Source organism: Gigantopelta aegis, chromosome 9, assembly GCF_016097555.1.
Source record: "Gigantopelta aegis isolate Gae_Host chromosome 9, Gae_host_genome, whole genome shotgun sequence".
NCBI lineage: Eukaryota > Metazoa > Mollusca > Gastropoda > Neomphalida > Peltospiridae > Gigantopelta > Gigantopelta aegis.
Window position 1 is genome coordinate 34,084,823 of NC_054707.1, and position 17,657 is coordinate 34,102,479.

A 17,657-nucleotide genomic window follows, 5' to 3' on the forward strand; every position below is an offset into this window, starting at 1 on the left:
AACGAATGCTGTTCTCACCAACGGGTGTATAAGAAAGATAAATACATGTATTCTAATATTCTCAACTTGACCTATTTTGAACTAAGTAGTGGTGGTGATGATGATAGTCTATATGACTGATAGAAAGCAATAAGGAAACACTTGGTAATTCCAGTTAACAATAGCGTTATAATGACTGCATAAAAAAACACTAACAGTGGCTGATCTAGGTAATCCATTTAGTGTTTGTGTGGAAGGGGGGGGGGGGGCAATGACATGAGGCGTAATGCCAAGGGAACTTTGGGGGAGGTTTTGGAGGGGATCGTAAACAAATTTAAAATTAATATATAATAAAATTATAACTGTCGCAAAATTTAGGGGGGGGGGGCGGGCCCTGCCCCTTCCCCTAGATCAGCCTCTGATTAAGACGTAATATTGGACTGAACATCACTAATGTGAAATTGAATATGTTAACACGATCAGCTTCCTGACACTGTGGGTGATGGTTTTCGTTGCAGTTCCTCTTTTGCTGGTTGTATTGGCATAATCCCGAATTTCTTTCCATTAGGCCTAACTCCAGTGTCCATGAGATCTCATAGACATTAGTTTGACATTGAAACCAATATTAAGTTATTCAATTTTGAAAGATTTAAAATAAATATTTTGATACAGGAATCACAAGATGTACATGTCCATGTATATCTTTCGGTCGTAATTCAATAAACTGTCGTAACTCTGCGATCTCGCAACGCAGTGCACACACACACACACAGGCACGCACGCACGCACACATGCAGACAGACGGACACACACACATGCAAACAGACAGACAGACAGACAAACACACACATATAGACAGACACACGCACATAGACAGACATATACACACACGAACATACACACACACGAACACACACACACATACACACACGAGAACACACACACACACACACACACACACAAACGAACGAAAACGCACACACACACACACACACATATGCACACACATGCAGACAGGCAGACATATACACACATTTGTACAAATATGAACTGTATAATATGGCGGTTCATGAGCCGTTCGCCTTAAAATCACATGACATATTCATCCTGCTATCCATTACTAGGTTGCACTAATAAATGACGCCATGTCAGTATCTTCTTATTCGTTTATTCGTTCAGCCACAGCCATCTGCGTCAGACCACTCTATTTCACGTTACAGTGTGGCATAAAATTAAAATTAAGGTTATCTAGAAACTGGCCCTTAGCTGGGGGTGGGACATTGGGGCACCCACTGGCGTGGAGGGGGGGGGGGGGGGGGCGGGGGTTTCTTTTTAAACGCAGGCCATGCCGCAACCCAATCAAAATTGGTTTCTTTTTAAAAAACTGTTAGACTTTTATTCCATGTGCCTTAATTAAGTATATTCCATTTAAATTAAATACACCCATCTCCCCACCCCCCAAGTGACATTAGCTGGATACGGGCCTGTCTGTGAATGTAAAGGATTTGAAGAAATACTACTGGTAAGTTGTTCCCACGACATCATTACCGGGAGTTAAGGTCGTCCGGATGTGCAAGACTGCTACACTTGACTAATGACTAATTAAAATGAATAGGACATATGTCTAGTAATCTCTTCCAGTTTTACGTCATCTAGCTAAACGTCTGATGTAATCTGATTAAAAAAATGTTTTTACTTTAAATGCAGATGTTAATCAAGGTCATTGACCCTTAAAGCCGCTGTCCAATCTCATCAAATGGTAACATCGTTTACTAAAATGAAATATACAAACACTTAAAGGTCCTATGTCAAAGTTGAAGCAACAATATTTTGTTATTTTTCACATTTATTTGTAATAAATAACTACAAATTAATCAATTCTACGCATAATCTTTCCTCAATTAACTCAGGAATAAACATTTTAAAACGTCTTACATTGGAAGATATGAGAGGTTTCCTGAATAATTTGTGGTTAAAAATAGAATGGTCGCCATCTTTGTTTCAGTTGTCTGCAAAGAATTATGGAAAAAACTTAGTGCGTTGAATGTGTACACATAAAACAGTGACGCCACTAAATAATGCGTGTGATTTACTCTAAAGAGTCTCCACTAAAATACGTTTTTTTTCTACTAGTAAATTAAATAATGTGGTTGTAAGTGTTATAGGCATATAACAACTATTAATAAAAGGTTTTGACTGGAATCGCTTTTATTGCAACTTTGACATAGCACTTTTAACAACTGAATATTTTAACTTTTAATTTCCATGGAAATATAAATCATACAGCCCCAACCTTAAACAAACACGAAAAGGAGTTTCACGGGCACCATGCAATTTTCAGGCAGGCGTCCTGCTTATATTTAGTCAGCAAAGTTTAAAGGCCACTGTCACAGACCACTGACCTATTTAATGGTCTAACAAAGTATTACCTGAACAAAAATAATTTGATTTGTCCCTAAATGTACTTTATTCAACCATCTTCATAACCACCATACTCCATTTATTAATGACATTTTGTAAAAATAATTGAATTATGGCAATGGTCCATAATTCAAAAACTAAAATTGTTGAGAGGGATGACATGGATTTCACTCCATCATGGTTCAGTTAAGGTGATGCGATAGTTAGATTTGGTTTCCAACAATTAATGTAATTTTTTTTTATTATCCATTTTTAGAGAAATAAGGTCCTTAAATCTGTAACCGTATGCCTTTAAAAACAGTCAAACAATTTTGGATTTTTAAAATGCATTTTTTTGTTTTTGCCACACGCTTTCGGTAAATCAGCTGTGAGTAAAATACTGATTTACATGTATTCTGCAATGCTCTAACCATGTCTATAACTATTCAGTTTTTAAAGTAATGGAAAGGAAAGGAAAAGAAAAGAAGAAAAAAAAAACCCCTGAAGATGAAAAACACGTAACGCCATGATTCTGAGGGGACTTGTTGCATAAACTTACTTGACCATGGTCTCTACAAAAGAAATGCCAATTAATAAGCAACAGACAAAACATGAATGGAACGTAAATTTATAAGGCTGGATATTATATTGTGTCGCCACTATTTGGCTTCGCACACAATCAGCTTTAGATATTTGAACTTCATATCCAATAGAAAGAAAGAAGTGTTTTATTTAACGACGCACTCAACACATTTTATTTACGGTTATATGGCGTCAGACATATGGTTCAGGACCACACAGATATTGAGAGGAAACCCGCTGTCGCCAGTATATGGGCTACTCTTCCGATAGGCAGCAAGGGATCTTTTATTTGCGCTTCTCACAGGCAGGATAGCACAAACCATGGCCTTTGTTGAACCAGTTATGGATCACTGGTCGGTGCAAGTGGTTTACACCTACCCATTAAGCCTTGCGGAGCACTCACTCAGGGTTTGGGTCAGTATCTGGATTAAAAATCCCATGCCTCGACTGGGATCCGAATCCAGTACCTACCAGCCTGTAGACCGATGGCCTGCCACGACGCCACCGAGGCCGGTCATCATATCCAGTAGATACCTTTGTTTAAATTACATTAAAAAACCTCAACAACATACGATCAGATGCATTGATCATGAAACAAAAACAAAATGATAATGCCACATTGGTCTCAATAATTAGACCTTAATAATATACAGAAGCACGAACTTGTTTCATCAAAAATGTGAATATCGGTTCTAAATTTTAACTGTAGATTAAATTCAGTGAACATGACTTTTCACCAAATATCACTTTTATGGCTTCTGTGTTTATATATATATATATATACATGTATATATATATATATATATATATATATATATATATATATATATATATATATATATATTTCATGGCCATGTTTATAATAATGTCTAGTAATATATATATAACTACTCAAAAGAATTTAAGGGTCAAAAATTTATAACCAAATAAGTTTCAGAGTGTATTAGATTGATGATGTAAACTACACCAAATTTTTTATTTATTGTTCCATATTTACAAAAAACCACAAATAAACGTCACTGTATACAAGAAAGTCACATGACATGCTGTCAAAGTTGAAGGTTGTCAAACATGGATTTTACACATTAGAACATTCGTTTAATAGTGTGCGAATCCACCCCTGGCGCGAATACACTCGACACATCGTTGCCTCATGCTGTTGATCAGACGTCTGAAGAACTCTTGGGGAATGGCCTGCCACTCTGCCATAAGAAGTTGACCCAGATAATGAAGGTTGGCCGGATGGGCATGGTTATCCTGAACTCTCCTAATTCGTCCCAGGCGTGCTCTATTGGGGCCAAGTCAGGCGAATATGCTGGCCAATCCATCCTGGCGATACCTTGTTGTTTGAGAAAGTCCGTTACCACCCTGGCGCGGTGGGGTCTGGCATTGTCATCCTGCAGAACTGCCCCGCCGCCAATCTGCTGAAGGCCTGGGAGAACCAACGGCCGGATAATCTCATTCAGATAGCGGATTCCATTCAGATTGCCATCCACCACATAGAGGGGAGGGGGGTCCTGTGGTGGATAGAGATGCCGCCCCACACCATGACGCTGCCACCACCGAACCGGTGACGTTGTCTAACGTTAACGTCAGCGAAGCGCTCCCCAGGACGTCTGTAGACACGAACCCGACCGTCGTTGAACTGGAGACTAAACCTGGACTCATCAGTGAACATCACTCGACCCCACTGAACACGTTGCCACCGCAGATGAAGCGTGCACCAGTGACGTCTGGCCGTTCTGTGACGTGGTAGTGGTGGTCGAACAGCCTGGCGACGGCAGTGTAGATTATTGGCTCTCAGACGATTGCGTATGGTTTGATCAGACACTCGAGTTCCAATCGCAGTCCGCAGATTGTCACGTAATCGGCGTGCAGTGGTTGTGCGTTGACGTAGAGCCATATTGGTGATGTAGCGGTCCTCTCTATTTGTAGTGCTTCGGGGTCTTCCCGAACGTGGACGATTTAGAACAGAATTCGTTGCTTGGTACCGTTGCCACAGTCGGCCAACGACACTGACTGACACCAAGTCTCAGAGCAACATTTCTTTGCGTATTGCCATCCTAGAGCCAAGCAATAGCCCTTCCTCGATCTTCGATAGTCAGTTGAAGTCGTACCATTGTCGAATTTGGAGTGTGCACCGTACACGAACGCAAGCTCCAATTATACGGAAATTCAGCATTGGGAACATGGAATACACGTGCAAAACGTGCAAATGAAGCGCTTTGTGAAAAAGCAAGTTATGGGCACTTAGCAGACCTTTCGTTTTCGCCCTAATTTACGTGCAAATGTAAGCATGTTTTCGCCATTAGAACTAGTCGACAGTGTCAATGACAGTGGATTTTAATTCATTTATGGGTTGCTTAGACCCACTTTCGTCAAAATGGAACAATACCATGCGTGACATTATGGTCTAGCTAATATAATTGACATTCAGAAAATAATGTCGAAAATATCGTCTGACCCTTAAATTCTTTTGAGTAGTATATATAATTTGGTAACAGATAATTTTCTTATGTTTGTTTACGTTGGATGACTAAAAGAATGATGGATGGAGGGGTTTGGATGGATAAATGAATGCATCGATGATTGTATGTATGTATGTATGTATGTCTGTATGTATCTCTCTCTCTCTCTCTCTCTCTCTCTCTCTCTCTCTCTCTCTCTCTCTCTGTGTGTGTGTGTGTGTGTGGATTTGTGGATTGGTTAGTGGGTGGGTATTTTTTTTTTGTTGGGTGGATAGATAAATGGGTGGTAGAATGAGTAGGCATTTGGATGGATGAATTTATATATAATTAAGTGTCATAAAGTCAATGAATAACAACATTATGACTCATGGCTACATTATGTAATAAAACATATGAATGGTCTTAAAACATACAAAGAGTTTAAAAAGCAATATCCATGTATACTAAACAGTAACACTGGAGATACCGCTGTTACACACTGACAACATTTGATCGACAAGGACCTTGATACGTGACTAATGCGTGTGCCCAAACTGAACTAGATGCAGTGTTCTGACGTACAAACACACGCACAACCGAAACGCGTCGCCGAGCAAAAATTAAATGTACATTATTTCTGTCACCCTAGGCGTGTACCAAAATTAACTAAATCTGTCAATGTCAACTATGATTGTGCATCTTTAACTCTCTATGGTTTCTCCATACTCGCTCATAATACGCGGAAGCTTGGTATGCTATTGTGACAAAATGTGGGTTACCAAGTTCAATTACAAAGACTCCATCCGTTCCGACAAAATGGTCACTTTGAATACAGCGCAGAACACTTCCTTGTTTCAAGAAAATACTTTTGGACTTTCCGAAGAGTTGCCACAAAGGTATGAATCAGTGTGAACACCAACTCTGTTATGTTTTATGTCTGGTTTGCCATTTCTTTTCTTAGATGAAAGGGATTCTGAGGAAAAATAGATAATAAACACAAAATGCTACGTCATGTAGGCTACCTCTGAAAACCATATGCTAGTTCTTGACCGTCAAAGAATTGTGGGAGAAAAACGTGTACACAATAACCGCGACATCATGCGTTTAACCTGTCGGTCATCTATAGATTTCCCAATTTAAAAAAAAGAGAAACATCTATCAGTGAATAAAATTATTTTTAAATTGATAAATACGTTTAAAGAAAAAAACGCCACTGTGTAACTTTAAAGTGACAGAACCTAAACACTACGGCGTATTTTTCACTATTAGAGTCGTTTTTAATAATTAAAATCAGACTTTACTTAGATTTTATTGTTCAGGTTATCCATTTCCGAACATCCGAAGTGTTTAAGGTAATCCTGGTGTGTGTGATGTCACGAAATACATTTGTCATAAATCTAAAAACGAAAGCACCTCTGAGAAATAGGTTATTAAGACGAGCTGTAGTCTATTTTAGAGAGTATTTTCCCGTTTCAACGTCACTGTCCCTTGTTTCATTCTATTATAATTAAATTTCTGTGGTACATTCATTACAACTTAACATCATCCGATTGGTCCAGACGTAGCAATGGGAGTTTCTTAATTTTTCGATGAACGTAAAAATTACGTCGTCAGGGAACGTCATATGTGATGACGTCATTTTATATGGGCAAGTTGTCTTAATGAGCGTTATTGTTTATGGATAAAAAATAATTCAAAATAAAGTATGACGTTTTAGTGTTATTATTAGCATGTATCATTCAAATTTAATTATAAGTATTGTCTGTTATTTCTTTTACGTTCATCTGGGTATGAACAAAAAAAATCATCCGCAAACTTATGTGAGAATGGCTTCGCCGATTCACACAGTTTGCGGATGATTTTTTTTTGTTCATACCCCGATGAACGTAAAAGAAACAACAGACAATCCATAAGTAAATTTATCCAAATGTGTTACAGAGTTGTAGAAAAACCTACGTCAGTGTCTATTTTCATGGTTCAAATTAAGATCCGCGACTTTAATGGCAGCTTTAAAATCTGAAATTTTATCTAGCTTCCCTTTGCAATACTTTATTTAGGACACGAACATTTCATTTTTTTACAACTTGAAACGCTTGGTATGACGTCAATTGATCTAACAGTAAATTTTACTTTTCTGTACCGTCTTATTTATCAACGCCGTCTAACTACATTACATTAATGTTACGTCTACAGAATCGTAGACCCGAGCCAGATTGATGGTACAAATGTTGGTGGTATATGGTACGGGAAGGAAAAGACTTGATATAAGCTATCTTTCGACTAAATCTGATTGACAAAACCGTTATGCATTGTTAAAACCATATCTCTGCACAAAGCAGAGTCGAATGGGTATTTGACAAAATAGTGATTGGTTCATGAATCTGTCGTGTGTTTAGTCTCAAGGAGGACAGCCAGTGCAGAGGAGATGCCATTACTGGACGATAAATAATTCCTGCACTGGTCAAAGAGGACTGCCACTCCAAGACTAGCGTTCTCAATCTAAATCAAAACCATCTCTCTCTCTCTCTCTCTCTCTCTCTCTCTCTCTCTCTCTCTCTCTCTCTCTCTCTCTCTCTCTCTCTCTCTCTCTCTCTCTCTCACACACACACACACACACACACACACACAAACATACACACAATAATCTCTGCCAGGATAGATTTGCTTGAATACTAATTGGATTTGTAACACTGAATCAAGTTTGTGATAATTTGTGTGGCAATATCAAACATATATAGGTGATTGATTTAAAGACATAGAGCGGCCGTTAGATACCATTTATCTTACGAGTTGTTATAAAACATATCTAACGAGTGAAAACAAGTTGGATACATTTGTAAACAACAAGTTGTAAGATAAATGATATCTAGCGGACACGAATGTAGTATTCTATTTCTTACATATCCTCAGAAAACAGTTTTAAAATAAATGTATTTTCAACTAAAACCTATATACGGCCTTATCGCTTAACTTGTCAATTTCAGGCTACCTTGTCGATTTCCACCGTGCTTTTCCATTGAGTAGTATGGCATTGGTGACCTGGTCATCACCTAAGTGCAGCCAGTCATATGTCTGTAAAATGTTATCGCACGTATATGTGTTAACAAGTATGTGTTGTCAAAAATAACGAATAATGTTCTCACCAATGCCGAAAATAAATTTGTCTTTAATACTTTAAATTTTTTTTTTTTTTTTTTTTTGTTTTTTGATTATATGAATTTTGTTTAAGCACGTTGTTGAATACAATATCACATTCATGTCCATTAAATACCATATCTTACAACTTGTGTAAAAAAAAATTGTCCAACCCGTTTTTTCTCGTTATAGGGTTACGTTTTAAGACAACTCCCTTTAAGATGTTTACTGGTGTCTAATTACCACCTAGACCGGCCTCGGTGGCGTAGTGGTTAGGCCATCGGTCTACAGGCTGGTAGGTACTGGGTTCGGATCCCAGTCGAGGCATGGGTTTTTTAATCCAGATACCAACTCCAAACCCTGAGTGTGTGCTCCGCAAGGCTCAATGGGTAGGTGTAAACCACTTTCACCGACCAGTGATCCATAACTGGTTCAACAAAGGCCATGGTTTGTGCTATCCTGCCTGTGGGAAGCGCAAATAAAAGATCTTTTGCTGCTAATCGTAATGAATAGCCCATGTAGTGGCGACAGCGGGTTTCCTCTTAAAATCTGTGTGGTCCTTAAAGGGACATTCCTGAGTTTGCTGCAGTTTTTAAGATGTTATCGACTGATAAAATATTTCTACGATTAAATTTGCATATTATATGTATTTTCTTGTTTAGAATAACAGTATCTGTATATTCAACGTGTTTCTGATCGTTCTAATATTTGTACTAGGTTAAATGTAATTTTATTTACTAAAATATGTTTTTTCGTACGTACGAAATTATTTGAAGACAAAATCCAGTTTCGACTACTTACAAATATTAAGACGGCCAGAAACACATTGAATATAAAAACACTGATATTCTAAACAAGAAAATAGATTTAATATGTAAGTTTAATCGTAGAACTATTTTATTAGTCGGAAACATCTTACAATGCAACAAACTCAGGAATGTCCCTTTAACCATAATTATGTCTGACACCATATAACCGTAAATAAAATGTGTTGAGTGCGTCGTTAAATAAAACATTTCTTTCTTTCTTTCTAATTACCACCTATGTACAATTATCTATGTAAGCATGGCATTAAATAAATAAATAAATAAATAATAAAAAAATATATAAAATAAAATAAAATAAAATAAAATAAAATAATAAATAATAATTTAAAAAATCAGCTTCATCGCCAACATCAACAATATAATTTTGTTTACACAATTACAACATTATTTAGTAAAATATAGCTAAATATATCTTTTAAATTATATGTTTACATATCTAACTAACCAATATATTATATATTTCATATGTACACGTTTTACACTGTGTGTAGGTTTATCCTGTTACGAAACATGGAGAATATACATTTGTGTCGCGGTCACGTGACAGCAATAACTCGCCTGGCGCCCTCGTGTGGTCACGGTCAACGAGTAATCTGTCAGAAAGGGAAATTTTGGGAACCGTCGTAAAGTGTCGTGTGCATCACGGTTTATTGCACACGCGCTGCTATCCAGTCATTTTAAAAAATAACACTTTAACGAAATGCCAGTCGGTATGTGAAATGTGATAGTCAACAGTGTAGTATTTAATAACGTTTAACAGAACTAACAACACACAAGTAAGTGAAGGATGTTATTTCTGTAACTTTTGTTTATATATATATAGTTGTTGTTGTTTTTTTACACCAAATTGATACCAGTTTTAACAATACATGTACTTATTTACATATTTATTTAGGTGTTTTTTTTAAATGCAAGTACTAGTATATCTTTCAAAAAATGTATTTGGTGCTCTAAATTAACTTATCGAAGTGGAATAGCGTGGACACTGTCTAAACATGAAAATATACTTATATAATATCTTTCGAAAAATGTATTTGGTGCTCAAAATTAACTTATTTACTTATTTACATATTTATTTAGGTTTTTTTTTAAATGCAAGTATATCTTTCAAAAAATGTATTTGGTACTCTAAATTAACTTATCAAAGCTGAATAGCCTGGACACTTGTCTAAACATGTAAATATACTTATATAATATACACATATGTACATGACAAAACCGCATTGACTTCTATTCTAAATTTTAATATATTTACTTGTGATATTTATATACCAGAAATTTTTTAATATATTTTGGTATTTATACTATGCACCACTCTTTACACTTGTTTAATTTAACATTCGAATTTTTATATTGATGTTGATCATCAATTCATTCATATTTTTACCGTTATTTGACATCAAGTATCCAGTGTATTTTTGTGCTGGGGTGTTCTTAAACACTCATTCATTCACTCATTCATTCATCCATCCATCCATCCATCCATCCATCTATTCATCCATCCATCTATCCATCCATTCATTCATTCGTCCATCAGTTTATTTATTTATTTATTTATTCATTCATTCATTCATTCATTCATTCATCCATCCATCCATCCATCCATTAATTTCGTTTATTCATTCATTAACTTGATTATTTATTTATACCGAGAGGTACCCATGTGTTTATAATTATGCTCTCCCATTATATATAATTAATATTATTTTGTGTAACTTTTTTTGTATATTAAATCGGAGTTTAAAAACTTGGTGTTAAATAGTGAATGTATAAAACGTGTTATAATACACGCAAACTACACAAGTACAACTATTGTTCTGCTTCAGTGAGAAAAGGTTTGGCTGTGAACTTTAAAATGATTTATAACTAGCCTAAGGACACGCATGCGTTATCTCACTTCGCTATTTATGAATATATGAATATTAATCTAAGACAAATACATTTACAAGTAAACAAAATTATGTTTTTCTATTCTGCTTTTTTTATTTCGTTACAAACAGATTAATGTTTTTTTTTTTTTTTTTAGCATTATTTAAAACTATGTTTTTTTTAGCTTTAGGATTACATTTTGAAATCCATCACGTATAACGGAAACAGGAGAACAGTATTACTAACATTAATATATATGCTTGTTACATATATTAGTCAAACCTGTTTATCCGTTCATTTCTATTATGACGTCACGTGCTATAAGAGGTCACGTTCCAGTTCTCCCAAAGTACCTAATTATGTGGTACTAACCGACCTGTTTTAAGAGGTCACATTTTGATATTATACCTTTAAACAACTGGGTATTTTAAAACACAGATTGGATTTCATCGCGTGCCATTATACTAATTGCAGAATATTTTGTTTTTACATGACAGTAACTAAAAACAAATCAGTTAAAAAAATAAAGATTGTTTTGTTTAACGACACCACTAGAGTACATTAATTTATTAATAATCGGCTATTGGATGTCCAAGGTTCGGTAATTCTGACATATAGACATATAGTTGTAGAAGAAACCCGCTCCATTTTTCCATTAGCAGCAAGAAATCTTTTATATTCACTCAGATGTCTGATCTGTTGTGACCTACACGTAAACACTGTTATAACATAATCCTATGACCTTCAATTACATTGTTATGACATAATCTTATGACCTTTACTTGAACATGTTATAACATGATCTTATGACCTTCACTTGTACATTGTTATAACATGATATATGTGGACCTTTACTTAAACATTGTTATAACATGATGTGCTGTGACTTTCATTTGGACAATGTTATAACATGATATGATATGACATTCACTTGAACACTGTTATAACATGTTCTGTCGTGACCTTCAGTTGAACACTGTTATAACATAATCTGTTATCTTCACTTGAACATCGTTATAACATGATTTGATATGACCTTCAGTTGAACAACGCTATAACATGATCTGTTGTAACCTTCACTTCAACATTGATATAACTGTTACCCTCCCTTGAATATTGTTATAGCATGCGATAATTTTAATTATATCCAACATAAAAAATGTACACTCATTGGGTATTTTCAGTAAATGATGTTTGCTAAACAAAACAATTCATACTAATTATTATTACTTATACAATTAGGAGCATTATCCAAGCGGTGCAAGAGAGTTAAAATTTTGTTTTGTTTAACGACACCACTAGAGCACATTGAATCATCGGCTATTGAATGTTAAACATTTGGTAACTTCCGACATATAGTCTTAGAGAAGAAACCCGCTGCATTTTTTCCATTAGTAGTAAAGGATCTTTTATATGCACCATCCCACAGACAGGATAGCACATACGTATTTGATATACCAGTCGTAGTGCACTAGCTAGAACGAGAAATTCCCCAATGGGCCCACCGCCGGGGATCGATCCCATACCGATCGCGCATCAGGCGAGCGCTTTACCCCTGGGCTAATTCCCGTCCCTTATGGTATCATAAATGCCGTTATATGTCGTTGTCAACAATGACGTACAAACAATGATGTTACGTCACCTTATTTGTCTTTCTTCAGATAACGCTACAACAGTCCTGAGTCCTCTTATACTTATTTGTTTGTGTCATTGTTTATTTTGTTCTTTTGTTTCACTGGCCGGTTGTTGTTTAATGTTTTACACTTGGCGTTTTGCTATTGCGTGTCTGTGTTTGGTTGGTGCATGTGAGGTTACATTTGCATATTTAACATGTTTTAATAATTAAAAAAATAAAAAAAATAAAAAAAGATGCGCCCCGAGATTAAGAGTCTCGTGCTCTACCGACTGAGCTAGCCGTGCATACAAATTTCGTTTGTAAATTTGGAATGCTATTATTGCAAGAAGGAGATAACGTTATGAAAATTTAATGATCTCCTGATGATTGGCAGTCTTCCTTTAGACGAAACGCCTGATAGATTCATGGAAGCAATCATAATTTTGCCAAAATACCCTTTCGACTCTACCTTGTAAAAAAATATGATTTTGATTAATATGGAAAACGGGATTGTCGTTCAGATTATACGATAAAACTATATACTTCAATGTTAATGTATATACCTATCGTATTTTGATGTGTGATGATTCATACTGAATCACCTCGGCAAGCCATGAGAGATAGGAATGCAAGCACCGCTATTATAAATTAGTTAATATACTTATCCCAGTGGTAGGGTACACGCCTGACACGCGCTCGCTCTAGGATCGATCCCCGTCGGTGGGCCCATTGCCATTGGGCTATTTCTCGTTCCAGCCAAAGGCCGTGGTATGTGCTATCCTGTCTGTGGCATGGTGCATACATATATAAAAGAAAACCTTGCTACTAGCGGGTTTCCTCATTATAACTGTCAAAATGACCATGTTTGACATCCAGTAGCCGATGATTAATAAATCAATGTGCTCTAGTGGTGTCGTTAAAAAAAACCCCAAACAATCTTTTTTTGTTATCCTAATTTTATTGATAATTCACTAATATATATTTTATTATCAATTTTAATTAAAAAAAAATTAAATACTAAATATTTTTAACACTCATTTCATGTCTAATTGTGTCTAAGATGTATTCAAACAGCGACGAGAATCGTTAGATATATCACCAAAAAAAATTGTTTTCTTTAATGACACATTGATTAATTAATCATCGGCTATTGGATGTCAAACATTTGGTAATTTTGGTACGTAGTCATCAGAGGAAACCCGCTACATTTTTCCAAATGCAGAAAGGAATCTTTTATATGCACCTTCCCACTGACAGGAAAGCACACACTACGGCCTTTGTCCAGTTGTTGGGCACTGGTTGGAACGAGAAAAAAACACTCAGTCGGTTGAATGGATCCACCGAGGTGGTTCGATCCTGCGACGCAAGCATCTTAAGCGACAACTCAACCGACTGAGCTAATGTTGACGATGTGACCAAAGTGTGACGAGAATCGTTAGATATATCACTAAAGAAATTTATGTTTTTTTTCCACCATGTCAACTATAAAATGTAGCTACATTATTTTTGTGCTGTATCACGACAGCGTAACCGACCAATCAGTGACAAACACACGGAGATAGGTGGACAGCTTCTGTAACAATACTTATAGGGATTGTCTTAGGGATGACAGCAATAATTCAAAACTTAAAAAAAAAAAGAAAAAAAAAAAGAAAAAAAAAAAAAAAGGTTTCTGTTTGTTCATATAAAAGTGTGAGCGCGCCCACATACGCACCTGATAAACTGATATTCTTTTGGAAAATAGTTTTTGTGTATCATTCGATTTTGGATCCATGAATGATGACGATGATGATGATGATGATGGTATTGATCGTAATGGTGTCAACGGTGATGATTGTGATATAATGACTTTGTAATCAAAATAAGATTCCAGAACATTTCTGTGGCTTTTCTATCCAGGATAACGGTTCAAAGGTTTAAAACGTGAAATCCGTTACGTCTACAGGTTATTTATTTTATTTGTTTTTAACTTGACAATCGTGTTTATATCCCTTTACGGTTAAAGCACACTGTCCTAGGCACATATCTCAGCTATCTGGGCTGTCTGGGAAAATGATGTTTTCCATCGTCAGGTGGTCGCACTATCAGGATTACAGTATTAAAACATTTAGTTTCTGCAAATAATTTATTGTATATATATTCATACATGTATATAGAATTTTATGTACGGCGTCAAAAGATGCACCTATTTATATGTCAACAGCAACAAACAGTCTGAAATAATTTTGGCAAAAAAGTAAAGGTAAGAGTCGACCTTTTAAATGTTCCCTAAATCAGTATATATCGTCCATCCACTATTTATGCAAGTATAGGTAAAAAATCCCAACAAAAAACCCCACCCTTTCGTTTTCTTCCAGTATTTTCTTTCTTTTTAAATAGACGTGATTTTGAAACTTTCAACTTTACCTTTGTGCTAATTTCAGAATGAGGATAGAAAATTTCAACGAAGGTTCTCCCGTGTCACTTGATTGGCTGGATGACTTTTACGTCCCCAGCGGCTACGAATCAGCAGACTGGATCTGTTCTCCACTGCCATTGGTCAGTTCGCCCGATTCGACAGGAAGTTCTCCCAGATCGTCTGCATCCTCATCTCCACCCATGAAGTTAGCAAAAGTGTTACTATATATATTATTTACATCCGGGAGCTATTCCAAGAATAATCACGTTGGAAAGGTGGTAGACATTAGTGTTGAGAATCGGTTGGAATTTTATCATCGATCATCATTTCATTTCAACTTATTTTCGTGCTTATATCCAATTAAGGTTCAAGCACGCTGTCCTGGGCACACATTTAAGCTGTCTGGGCTGTCTGTCCAGGACAGTGGGTTAGTTGTTAGTTGGTTAGTGGCTAGTGAGAGAGAAGAGGGTGTAGTGGCATTACACCTACCCATTGAGCCCTTAAGAACTCGCTCTGGGTTGGAGTCGGTACCGGGCTGTGAACCCTGTACCTACCAGCCTGTAGTCCGATGGCTTAACCACTGCGCCACCGAGGCCTGTCATCGATCATCGATTATAATCGGTTGGCATCAAGCGATCACCTTTCGATTACACAATCGGTAGGATCATGCACCTAGTGTTGTGTTCACCAAGATTTAGATCCCACAAATGCCTAATTTTACCTTTAATAGCTTTAATACCAGTTTTCTTTATGTACACGTGAAAACAAACACCTACCTCAACATATGTACATCAATTCCATTATCTAAACTGGAGGAACAATTAAAGTTAACATAATCCCACACAATCGATTATAGATTTTTTTTTAATAATCGATAATCGCATCGGCAGAGCCAAGCTGATCAATTTTCAATAATCGATCAGTAGAACATCACTGGTAGACACCAAATTGTTTTCTTCTTTTATGGGCCGCGAGTCTGCTAAACAGTTTTAAAAGCAAATAAAACTCCTTAATTATAGGCATCGGAAATGGGGGTGGGGGGGGGGGGGGGGGAGAGGTGGGCAGTCCCCTCAACACAGGCGTCGAAAGCGGGACGGGGACAAGAGACATTTCCCAACTCTAAAGATAATGTATTGCTGCCCTCCCCCGTTGAAACTCAAGTTAATATAACCCCCAATCCCGCCATTTGCGGGCACCTACCGACGTGTATGTCGGACTCTGAGTTTATGTATCTCCCCTTTTGAAAGACGAATTAATATGTTACTGAACCTTCAGTTGCTGGCCTCTTCATACGCCTATGTCGAACTCTGAAGTTTTTGTATCCCCCTTTTTGACAGACGAATTAATATGTTACTGACGCCTATGCTAACATTATTTCGTGAATGGTGAATATTGGAAAAATAGTTATTCCTAATTCACAAAATTCTATGTGATATTTATGGAAGAGCTCTGACAAGTTATGTTACTGTTGTTGTTGTTGTTGTTGTTAATGTTGTTGTTTTTGTTTTCTTTTTGTTTTGGTTGCTTTTGGTATGTTTCTAGTAATTTAATTTCTTAAAAGGCTTTCTAATGTATTTTTAAAAATAAATTGGATTGTTGTTCGTTGCCAAATTCTGTACCAACCGACAGGAATCACTCAAAGACAGAAAGACACAACATATCCCTTCGTTTTAAGTCAAGCGGACACAAAAGAACAAAACAAAAAATAAACCTATTGACATTGTTAGGGAAAAGAAATTCGCCACATGAATATTTATTAAATTATATAATATTCGCGATTTTGCTGTTTACGAACTAGCTAAACAGGAATATTTACATCCTACTCGGTACGCGACTGCTCGATATACTAGTATGCAGGACAAATATGGGAAGCTGAGATGTGTCAGTTAACAAGTTAATGTCCTTCCTGCTGACGTCAACTACAGCATGTTTTACACGGTATTGTGTCTGTCGTTTCGCTCAGCCGACCAATCAGAAACGCGCTCTCAGGCGATAGGTCGACAACGCCAGGAGCAATAAGGATCGAGAATGTCGTCTGATATGACAGCAATAATTCACCATTTTTCATCTTTTTCTTTTCTTTTCGAGTTTTTTTTTCCCTAGCTTCGTCCTTTATTTTAATTTCTTGTTCTTTGTTTCTACTTCTCGATGCATATAGAGGTTTCGATAAATTAAGATTTTAGTATTAAACCGTCCTGAGACTTTGCCGCCTTTGTAAAATGAAAGGAAAGAAAGGAATGTTTTATTTAACGACGCACTCAACACATTTTATTTACGGTTATATGGCGTCAGACATATGGTTAAGGACCACACAGATTTTGAGAGGAAACCCGCTGTCGCCACTACATGGGCTACTCTTCCGATTAGCAGCAAGGGATCTTTTATTTGCGCTTCCCACAGGCAGG

The 17,657-nt window shown here is 36.5% G+C and overlaps 1 protein-coding gene across 3 annotated transcripts in view; it reads left to right on the forward strand.

The window, feature by feature from the left end:
* LOC121380834 (retinoic acid receptor alpha-like) overlaps positions 1 to 17,657 on the forward strand; it is a 32,557-nt gene that overhangs the window by 5,189 nt on the left and 9,711 nt on the right. Inside the window, exons 1-2 of one of the 3 annotated variants that reach the window (XM_041509820.1) lie at positions 9,997 to 10,146; positions 15,278 to 15,457. In XM_041509820.1, the coding sequence (XP_041365754.1) occupies positions 15,279 to 15,457 (179 nt within the window). In that variant the 5' untranslated portion in view covers positions 9,997 to 10,146; position 15,278. Of the gene's footprint in view, positions 1 to 9,996; positions 10,147 to 14,550; positions 14,800 to 15,277; positions 15,458 to 17,657 lie in introns of those variants that run through there. The other 2 variants (XM_041509819.1, XM_041509818.1) reach the window with 2 other exon arrangements.